The sequence below is a fragment of the Volvox carteri genome (genome assembly GCF_000143455.1).
Source record: "Volvox carteri f. nagariensis unplaced genomic scaffold VOLCAscaffold_46, whole genome shotgun sequence".
NCBI lineage: Eukaryota > Viridiplantae > Chlorophyta > Chlorophyceae > Chlamydomonadales > Volvocaceae > Volvox > Volvox carteri.
Genome location: NW_003307589.1, coordinates 80,335 through 91,145, shown reverse-complemented (window position 1 = coordinate 91,145; position 10,811 = coordinate 80,335). Strand labels below are relative to the sequence as shown.

General features: G+C 55.0%; 3 protein-coding genes across 3 annotated transcripts in view; 1 reads left to right on the top strand and 2 right to left on the bottom strand.

Annotated features, from left to right (window-relative positions):
• Window positions 1-130, bottom strand: part of VOLCADRAFT_106548 (uncharacterized protein) — a gene marked incomplete at its 5' end in the record, with an annotated part of 5,592 nt that extends 5,462 nt beyond the window's left edge. Inside the window, one exon of the mRNA XM_002954773.1 lies at window positions 124-130. Coding sequence (XP_002954819.1) covers window positions 124-130 — 7 coding nt within the window. The remainder of the gene's footprint in view (window positions 1-123) is intronic.
• Window positions 131-4,214: 4,084 nt separating this feature from the next.
• VOLCADRAFT_106547 (uncharacterized protein) lies at window positions 4,215-5,657 on the top strand. Its single transcript, XM_002954830.1, has 3 exons — window positions 4,215-4,281; window positions 4,373-4,903; window positions 5,482-5,657. The coding sequence occupies exons 2-3, from the start codon at window positions 4,567-4,569 to the stop codon at window positions 5,565-5,567; spliced, it is 423 nt and encodes a 140-aa protein (XP_002954876.1). The 5' UTR covers window positions 4,215-4,281; window positions 4,373-4,566; the 3' UTR covers window positions 5,568-5,657.
• Window positions 5,658-8,299: 2,642 nt separating this feature from the next.
• Window positions 8,300-8,871, bottom strand: VOLCADRAFT_47991 (uncharacterized protein; the record flags this gene model as incomplete). Its single annotated transcript, XM_002954772.1, has 2 exons — window positions 8,300-8,488; window positions 8,728-8,871. Coding segments are annotated over 2 exons (333 nt in total), but the record flags the coding sequence as incomplete, so codon positions are not given.
• Window positions 8,872-10,811: the final 1,940 nt, after the last annotated feature.

The window sequence follows — 10,811 nt, the reverse complement described above, 5'->3', positions numbered from 1 at the left end:
GTTCCCTGGCGGCTTCTATGTCGTTTTGGTTGGCTGGCAGCATCTGGCCCGATCCCCCTTCGCCGGCTGCTTCGGCCGCTCCTGCGTTGACCAGGTTATCTCCCGTTGCCTTTGTCCTCTTACCCGTCATTTTTTGATTTGTGACGGAGCTCCTGGTTGTTCCTCGGAGAGTGACAGGTCCGCGGCGATGTCGATTCGTTGTGGTAGAGCGTCGATGAGGCTTGAGGGTAGTCGGTAAGGTCTTGGAAAAAAGTGAGAGCAACAATAATAATAAGCTCCAATAGTGTAGGCAGAATGCCGGAACTTTGGAGCTGTCAGCTGAAATAGTAAATTCGAATTCTCAGCAAGCCATACGGCTGCCGTACATAACCTAGCTTAGAGGCTATACTCGCTTTGCTCCTGCCGCATCTAAGCTACAAACAGTGTAGGTGCTGAAGGAGGGGAACTAGCGGGACCGCGCAAAACCAATCATCAGGAACGGGGAAGAGAGATCTGGATCAAGAGTCAACAGAGGCTATCGATGTGGGTGAAGGAAGAAAGGTTTTATCCTGCGCAAACAGAGACACGTCGCACACAACACGCCCTGGTTCGTGGGCCTGCCAGGCAGCCTAGAGCCCTCGCAGGTGCGGTAAAATAACCGAAGGGACACAGGTCGCAGCCCATGACGCACGCTAACCGGCGCAATGGGCGTGTCAGAGCAGCGGCATCGCGCCATGGCCACCGTCACACCGCAGAACCATTCATGAGGAGGTCGCAACCGCGCTCGTCAGGATCTCCTGAAGCGTCATCAGGTATTCACATTGAAAAGGTGCCACTTCCGCCACATGGGATACAGCGTGCAACACGCACCCGAACACGAGTTCCCGCCGAGAGAAACTGGGGAAACTGATTAAACGTGGCAGCGCGCAACTAAGTCATGTATATCATACATACACACACAGCGTACATACAAAACAACTACTACACAGCCATTGCTGCAAGAGACATTTCAATTATTCCAGCATGCTAAAAACAAGTAGGCGGAGTAACCGAACGAATAGAATAAAACCGAAATATCAGCAGTTCCCTTTTCCTTAAGGCTTTTGGACTCATTACCGTACGCTACCTGTCCGTACGCCCTGCCTGCCATACATCTGTGCCACCACCACACGCTTGCAGGCAAACACGGATCGGCCCTTCAATAACTACGCACACGCGTTGTTATCGTAGCGAACAGTCAATGATAACGGCGCAGCGGCTCGTCCCATGAACCCTCGGCCATGTGTTGGATGTACGTAGGTCAACCGCTGGGCGGCCTCACGCAGTTACCAACAGAGGCTGCCGTCGGCGTCATGACTCTTATATCTGCAACTACCAGGAACAAGCTGCTATGAGGTGCCCCTGTCGTATAGAATGCTGCCGTGGGTTCAGCCGGTTAGTGTGCGTGTGTCGTGTAGTGTTTTGCTGAGAGCATATTTGCGCAGCGTGAGGTTAATGTCATCGTGACATCGCACATGTATCTAACGAATATGCCATCCAGGGCCGCTTCTTACACCGGCTTGTAGTACTCCTTGCCACAGCGCTTGCAGTATCGAGACTCGGGCATGCAGTACCTGCAGACAGGAAAATGTGTTCCTGCGCTTAGAACTTTTATTCTATACAGACATGAAAATGGACATCGAAAAAGCGTTCTCGCGTATTTGTTGTGGCCTGGTCAACCACAAAGCTTTTCGATGTCATTTTCATAACACTTATCGTCTGGGCTTTCCATTCCAGAACCCGCCCGCTGTTTAGACTATATCGGCACATGGTTTGTACACCCCAAACATTAATGTAGGTGTTCATTATTGCACGCACTAACGCAGACACGCGTTGCAAAGCCATGCCTAGCCACGCTTTTGTGACTTTTGCCCAAGCCCTACTGCATCCCTAATGTCTCAATCTTGCCACTTACGGATAGCAAAAATTGAACGGGCCTGCATCAAGAAGGAGAAATCTTTGGTCAGATGTACAGGCATATAATGCGCTGCTGGCAAAGCGGTCCAGGAAAACGGACATCCAAGTGCACGCTGCAAACGTGATATGAGATAACACCGATACGAGACATCAACGTTATCATTTCACGCTGCTGAGCGGACATTTGTCGTAAGAGCAAGCTTGCGACACGCGGAAATGTTAACGGAACAACTCACAAAAACAGAGGCAGAGAATCCAAGCCACAATCGTCCAGTGTGAGGGACCCAAATCACCACCACAAGAGCAATTGCCCTCGTGGTAGCCGGCAGGCCGTTGCATCTGCTGCACATAGACTGGCTGCTGACCGACCAGGACCGGGGTTGTCCCCGGAACATATGCGACCGGTTGCGCCGGATAGGCGCCAGGGGGTGTAACATACGCCGTCTGTACTGTGCCTGGAAGTGGCTGATAGACTACTTGGGGCGGGGGCGTGCCTATCGCCGGCGCTGGCATTGGCGCTGGCGTTGGCGCTGGCATTGGCGCTGGCGATTTTGTGTAGTCATCTGCGCCCGACATATTTCCTTTTATGCACCAGCCTGGTTAGAGAACTAAGTTGGTTGTGGGTCTCTTTTCAAGAAGGGCAACCACGCCTCCGCGGCAACCTGTCCTTCGAGGAGCTCCGTAACGGGCAGGAGTATATTAGATCGACAAAATTCAAAGCTGATATTACCATCCAAATAGGCTTCTCAGCTCGAAGGCACTTTACTCCTTATAGATACGCTCGTACGGGCATAGATTATTTCTGGCAGCTCAATCCTGCCTTGCCATTGTCAATTGTCAAAATCAAAATCCATTGATCGTTCCTTGCATATAAGTCATATTCCTTAATAGTAAGAATTGTCAGCAGCAATGGTATGAATTTGATAGGTATACGCAGCTCCGTCTGTTTATGGATTGTTTCAAGCCTATTACAGCGCTATCATAAGATTTAGATGAGGCCACTGATATGCACAATGTCGCAGGCTGCCCGCCTCCTGCCCGCCGCAGTTACCCTGACGTTGTGATGGACTCGGATGGACCCTGCGCAGATGGCAACCCGGGACTGGGAGTGCCACATTTAGTCGCATCTCATAATGGAAAGCTATCACTTAACAAGCCTGATGCGTCACCCATCTCACCTGCGACGAAGCAGTTCACGGAACCAAGTACTCAGACTTCAAGCTATACACCCCCACGCACCAAACTGGGGTAGCCATAGCAGTCCTGCGCAGGACTGCGTAAGCGACCGCAGACAAAGCCTGTTCCTCCTTGTACGCAGCAGGCCACTCCAACGCTGCAGCAGGCCGGTTGGGTATCCATGATGACAGTTTTAGTATGGAGAGATTTACGTCATCATCACAGGACAGGCTTCGGCCTGCGCAGCATGGACAACCTACATCATGCCAGGCAGCGGCTGATACGTTCGCCCCTCGGGGCGCTGCCGTTGACATTGTGCAAACCGAAGGCTGGATCACCAAGAGAGCAAATGCCTTCCTCGTTTTGACGAATCCACGTTTGGAGTGGCTCTGGGAGGGCATGGAATTGCAGGGCAGGGCCGCCCACCATCTTCCACACACCCTGCACTTCCCCAGCTCCGAGCAGGGCAGCAAAGTTCCGTAATACACCGTAATCCTCGCCAGAAACTCAGCGCATGACAGTTTTGCAAAGATTTTAACCGGGCATATGAGGACATTTGCTCGCGCTTTGCTCCGGTGGAACATCAATCAGGGCGGACATTACTTATGTGCCGAACATTAAACACGCCTATAGCCTTGGCAATTAATGAGGCCTATGATTGTCCTGACCAGCGATCCACAGCAATGGTTCCTATTTGCTGGTCCAAAGCAGTCACCGGCAAACGCTTCGGGAGTTTCGGGTTGTACCGAAACTCCCGAAAACAGAAATAGAGTTCCCGAAGCCGGCCGGCTTGCAGAAATAGGATCGTACGCCGTATACGAAAGGTGTTATGCAGCCCGAAGGGCCACCCGTCGACCTGAGTCCACGGTCAATGATGAAGAACAGGTCGCGGGCCATTGTACTGGAAGACAGAAATAGAACCGTTCCCGAAACCAGAAATACCCCATTTGCCGATGTCTGGTCCAAAGCTTCAAAACTCATTTCGTTGGTTGCAAGTTGCAACCTGCGACAGTTTAGAATTCCGTTGAAAACTAACTGTTTTGGATTCTGCCGGCCGATATTAACACAAATATTAACATAAATATCCACCAAATTCGGGCAGACTCGTAGGAGTAAATACATCACCAATTCACATGCTGGAATGAATCGTAATTCGGTCGTTGTGTAAGGGTAAGTTGGGAGGCGATGCCTTGCGTTATAATTGGTCCGCACACCTCGTCTAAGCAAATTAAACTTGAGTTTTACTTGCATTATCACTCAGGTCGGCATTTTGGTGACGCGCCTCAGAACCTAATCGCGCACAGCACAGCATTCGAGCGACCCAGGTGCCCCGGAACCTACAGTTCCGCTTCAGCTTACATCAAAAAGTCCAAATATCTCAGCGGCTAACCATCCTTTCACACCTTCCGCGAAGGAGCATCCCGTCTAGACCTTACCTTCCTCGGGCTCACCGCAATGAGTCCCCAACCTCCAGCAGCACCTGGGGCGCTCTCGCCCAACCCGGGAATCCCCCAGCCCGTCCCATATCAAGTCTATCAGCAGGTTCCAGTTGCTGCGGTTTATCCCCCCGTGGGGGGTGTCCCGCAACCCGCGGGCTTTTACCCGCTGCCGCCACAGCAGGCACAGCAGCCACACGTGGTGTACGGCACGCCCAGCGCCATCGCCATTCCGCAGGCTGTCTACGTGCAGCAGCAGCATGCAGCTGGCTTCCACGAGGGTGTGTGCTCCTGCGGCGGCGACCTGGGCCCAGCCCGCTGGACCTTAGCCGCCTGGCTCATGTGCATCTGCTGCTGTAAGCCCGCACAACTGAAGATACACCGTTGCCGTAAGGGGGACGCAGCTGCGCGCGGAGGCATGCGGCCTACAGGCTTGACATGTTACCTTTGGGTTTGGCGCATGTCCGGGGAAGGACTGGAAGGATGCGGGCACAGCGTGCGCCGCGGCCTTGCATGCTGCAGGCCAGTGCGCTTGATGCCTCGAAGGTTTAACTTAGGGTTTTAGGTTTAGGTATTCTGCCGGGTGTAGCGGTTGTTGCTGCTGCTGCTGCTGCTGCTGCAGCTGTGCGCACGCGGCGCCGCACGCCGCTGAGGTTCTTCAAATGCCTACAGGGCTGCTGCCGCTGAGTTGGGCAGATGGCCTTGTGTAGAAACGGGATTCAGGCGGATGCGGTTGACCAATTCACCAAGATATACATGTACACAATACGCACACATACATACATTTTTATGTACTTAAATGTATGTATGTTGTTACAGGGTGGTATGTATGTGTTCGCCAGCGGCCCCAGGGCATATACACGACAGGGACTCTCTCTTCAAACTCGTTTTACCTTCCTGCCCCACGCCCCGCTTCTCCTACCCGTTGTTCCAGGCCCCTTCAACTTCTCCTACCCGTACTGCACGCCGGAAGTCCGGACGTGTCAGCGCTGTGCCAAGGAATATTACAAACCCGTATAAAGGGCGGCTGGGGACGCAAGGCACCGAGCGAAGAGCACCAACTTTTGAAGTGCTTGGGTGGTGGTGGAGGGCTTCAGGGTTTTCGGTCGGCCGTGCACGTATTGCCCTCCTGCCACCCCGCGGGATCCGTCCTGGGTGAAGGCCTGCGCGTGCTTCAACAATCCTCCTCGGCATCCGTGTCTTAGACATGAACAGCCACAATGGGTTCGCGCCTACTTCTTCATGAGGTCATCATCGTCTCGAGCAAATGTACGCAGGCTGTACTTGGTTTCAAGATACTTTGGCATATAAACCTAATGCATAAAGACATGGCAGGTGCATGGCTGCTGACTGGTTCCGCCGGGCCCGATGGGGACTGAAACAAAATTAGCCTCGAGGGCGAGGGCACTCCGGGAGGCCGCCATAATTCCTATTAGGGGGGCCCCACCGCGAGAGAGCTCGCATCTGGGCAAGGCAGGGGCCGATACGGCAGAGACGAGAGTTTTCGTGTCCATGATGTAACACCATGACATGGTGTCCATAAGGGACCGTACGACTGATTATGGACGATTGGGATATTCCTGCGTGGATGTCGTACATCAGGGGGCCCGCAGGCTGTGGATGTCAGGTCTCGTTAATCGCGTGATGCGGTGGTGGGGCTGCTGGGAAGTTGCTTACTTAGGAGGCCTTATCCATATGCATCGGCAGTGCCTCTGTGGGAACGCAGGTTCCTCTTTTTGCGCAGCAGCAGACAAAGCAGTCCTCATGTTATGGAGGATCCTGGAAGCAGTTGTTTTAGTTGTTGGATATGCGGTTGCCATACTGCGCACGCGGAAGGGCTTCTTCCTTGGAAGCTCGGGCGATTTCTGAAATGCCATTGTTGATGCATCATCTTGTTTAACGGACTCTCTATCGGAGCTAAGAAGCTCCCCCTTGCCCCGCCCAAATCAGACCCTGGCGGCGGCGGCTGGGAGATGAGATTTGCCATTTTAGTTTATTGCGAATTGATTTAAACGGCCGCCTTCTTTCCTCAGTTCCTCGTGCCGTCAAGGCCCTACAGCCACGGCCATCTACTGAATTCTGGTTTCGCTTACATAAGAGTGCAGAAGCATGATGGTGGATTCGTAGTGCTTGTATAGGGGCCCTAGCCCCCATCTGGCCGCTGGTCACCCGCAACCTGGCTAGGAGAATGCGCTCCCGCGCATACACACTTACACGCAGGACAAGCATGGCGTCCCATCCTGGAGGCCGTCGAACTGCTTGCTTGTGGCTGTTGCTGGGGCGACGGTTGCTGCGACAGCTGTGGGATATAGTGCCACGGATGGTACGCCCTGCTCCCCCGGTTGCTGTGACATTATAGCGCATGTTTATCCCTTAGCTCTCGTACCAAAGGCCTTCATTACAATGACAGCATTCATTACACACAACAAGCGCGCTGCATCATCGCTGCAAGGACAACAACCCAAGACGTTACTCCACCTTTCATTTCCTTTTTGGGGCTCTCCTACGACACTTGCGCAACTCCGGTCGCACGTATATTTGCCGGGCTGTGGAGACCATGTTCTTGGATTCGTAGCCAAAGGCGAACAATGTATATACGGACTCCTGAACGCAGCAATGCAAAAACGGCAACATTGCGCCGTTCATATGCGCTGTAATATTAACCTACCCGGCCTCCACCCATGCCGGAAAAAACACGCTGAGCGAGCCTACCTTTCATGTCCCGCATGCTTATGGGACGCGCGCTACCATAAGCCTCGCGCTACCCTGGCCCTGCAAGGTCAAAAGTACGGCGGCAGGTCAAGCTGCTGACCTGGCAAGGATTTGGCTTCGCCGCACTTCCCAAAACCTTCGACAGAAAATGATCATCGCAACAAAACGGATCAAACAGCCCGGCTAGCCATGCACCTGAGAACCTGATGGGTGCGACATCACTGCAGTCGCATCCAAATCGTAAGGACTCGGTCTAAAAGCCACATCGCGACAACAAACAACTCAGGAAAGGATCGATACGTTAAAAAGGGGCAGATCCAAATATTTAATAATCAAACTACGAACATACCAGCTTGTGGCGTTTCAACCGGACCACCCGCTGAAGCTGGCATACATACATGCATACCTCCAATCCTCATCATACACCGGCCATTTTACACGTGCCGTGCCGTGCCGTGGTCTCAAGGACATTGACTTGTCTTCTCCGTGGATGATTCTCTCTTCTCAGGCACAGAACGTACACAGAAAACACACAGAGCGAGAAACCTGCGCTGTGCTGCGCCTAAACCCTGATTCCGTTCCAATCCCTGAGCTGCCAATGGCCCTTTCCCAGACTGTCCATACTTAAGCCCCCGGCTGCCGCACGCCGTCCTCTAATCGCTGTCGTAGTAATAGGTGGGCGCATCGTCCTCGTCATGCCAGAACCAGCACCGGCCGGGCCCCTTCGGGCAGTCGTAGATGGAGGCCGAATGCCGACACCGAGTGCGGCTGACGAAGCGTCCGCCGCGCCAGGGTCGGGATCGAGGCGGCGGCTCTACTACGGGGAGCACGTCACCAACCGGGAACGCGAACGGAGCTAACGCAACTCTAGGCAGAACATTGAGCTCCTCATCATCGCTGTCATCGCTATCATCACTGTCACCATTGTCATCGTTGTCTAACCTTTCATCCACGTCGCGAGGCACATCGAACAGCTGGCAGCCGCAGGCAGGCGTGCCGTGTACGTTGGCGGCTGTCGGCTTATTATCCTTGTACGCCTGGCCGCACCCGTAGCAGAAGTTGCATCCGCATCGGCACAGCATATGATTGCACCCCACGCTGCGCTCCACCATTTGCTTGCACTGCGGGCATTGCTTCCACTGCTGCTTCTCAGACAACTGGAGCACGGCGGCGTCCTCCGCCGAGCGGAGGTGGGCGGGGAGGGCCTGAAACTCCGTGCAGGTGTAGCCCTGAGGGGAGGGAAACACAGACACACAGGTGACGGCGGGAGACGGGTGCGGCCAGCGGAGGCCGTGCCGGGTACGCAGCAAGACAGCCCCCGGTTGGCAATCCCTGGAGCTGGGGCTTCAGCGCAAAGGACTACACGAGTCCCGTCTTCTAGTTCCCTTACTTGGCTCGCAGCTCGCACGGGTCGCGCCCCGGGCGCGCCCCCCCCCAAGTCCGCCCGGCCTAGCTCCCCTCATCTCACCTTGTGCCATCCGGGGATGCGACAACGAGGGCAGAAGCCCTTGCCGCAGGCGGGGCAGGTGCTGGGCTGGTTGGAGGGTAGCTCGCTTAGTTCCACCTGGAGTGGGCTGGAGCAGGACTTGTGCGGGCAATAGAGCAGCTTGCTGGGGTCCAGGGTGGACTTGGCTTCTAGAAGACGGAAGGCCTGCGCGGAGGGTATCGGAGGTGGTGGGCCGCAACAGCGGGTAATGCGGAGCGTATGGAGCGCGGCTGGGGGAGTGGGAGGCTGGGGCCTGCTCGCTATGCTGGCCAACATGTGATGCGAGCCGCTCAACGTGCGGCTCCCCTCTGTTCCGTAGCCAGCAACTGATAATTGGCAATTTGATGGCATCTGTGAAACTGGCAGCCTGAGTTCTGCAAGAGCATGGGGCATGTGCACCATGATCTGTAAAGTACGGCCCCTCCCTTGCCTTGCTGCGTACCTGCACCTCCTTGGTTTGGCCCTCCAACGTCGCCATGACAGCTTCCCTCGAGAACTTCAGTCGGCAGCCCTGTCGTCCCCCTCCTGCGCCTCCTCCGCCTCCTGCGCCTCCCCCCACAGCCATGGGGCAGGTGATGGGGTACTTGCCGTCCTTGATCGCCCCGCGCACGTACTCGGAAATGCAGCCAGAGCAAAAGAAGTGGCCGCAGCCGGCAGAGGCCGTGCTGGATGACGCTGCGTCAGCCCCGGCGCACGTAACTTCTTGCTGGGGGAACTGGTCAAAGCAGGACAGGCACGTGACTGTTACGGGATTTGTTCTCCCCGTGGGCTTAGCGGTGGAGCCGCCTGGGGCTGCCGTTGCCGAGGGCCCGGGCCCTCCGGAGGCGGGCGCACTGCTGCGCGTGCCTGATCCGCTGGGGGGTGGTGCGACAGGTGGGGGCCGAGCTGTTGTAGGTCGTTGGGTTGTGAGCCCGTGGGCTGGAGTCGGAGTTAAGGCCCTCGTCCCGGAAGGCTGCGGTGTCGGCCGCTGCGGCCCACTAGCAGCGGCGCCGGAGCAAACGTCCTGAGGGGCGCCGGGGCAATCGTCCTCAGGAGGCGTCGCCGCAACCGGCATCGGAAGGTTCAAGGGTTCCTCCAGGAGGTCACCCTCCTCAGCCCAAGTCCGTTCGTCGAGGCTAACAAGCTTGCGCGCAAAGTTCTCGTCGTGGCGTGCGACCGCGGCGCGCCAACGCTCCTGGGCCCACATCGCCGCTGCCACTGCCTCCGACTTCTGTTCTGCTTGCACCTGTTTTGAAAGGGATTCCTGCACTGATTCGGCCACAATGAAGCTAGCCGTGGCGTGGAGCTCCTGGAGTTGACGTTCAAGCTGCTGGATGTCGGCGATACCTGGGATATCCAGCCCAAGCTGCTGGATCTCATTTTCAAGCATATTTTCATCTTCAAGATCAAAGCCGAGGCTAAAAGCTATGGCTAAGCGCTGAGCAACTAAAGCATCCTGTTGGGCTTGCAGCTCCTCTTCTTGAAGCCGAATCGCCGCCAGCTCATTCTCGACGCGGCTCTGTTCGACAAGAGCTACCATGGTTTGTGCTAGGGAATAAATGATGCAACAGTTGCTGGGCTAAAACGCGTCAATACACGTTCATGGGCCAGGCGTGAGATATTGCATCCCTCGAAACAATTGCCAAGGCTCCCAAAAAATTCAGAACCGGATTATGAAGTACAAGCGCTCGGTGGACGGATGCGATTAGATCAAAGCCGTATTAATCTCAACATCTTTGTTCCCCAATCCAAACCATTGTTGTCTCATTTATGCCTTTCGGAAATTTTCCTGTCAGTTCCATATCCGCGCTATTCGATATCCATACTGCTCTACGACCCACAGGACCCCCATCGTCTAAACCCTAAAAGATCTCATTGCTCATCCGGAGAGTTAAGAGCATGAAATCGCGATCAAGGACGCACTGTAAGACGGCCGCGAGCTTCTTTTTGTTCCCGAGAACGGTTACAGCATTTGCAAAGGAGGTGCACGAGCTAGGAGAGGGGAAGCAAACCTTGACCGGGAACCATCTCCAAAGAAGGCGAAGGACAGAAAAATGCAAAACCCAAGCACGAACGCAGAGGCTTCA

Coding starts and splice junctions, on each gene's coding strand:
- VOLCADRAFT_106547 (XM_002954830.1), top strand. CDS start 4,567: ATGAGTCCCCAACCTCCAGCAGCACCTGGGGCGCTCTCGCCCAACCCG. Junction 4,904..5,481: donor GCTCATGTGCATCTGCTGCT/GTAAGCCCGCAC, acceptor CCGTTGTTCCAG/GCCCCTTCAACTTCTCCTAC.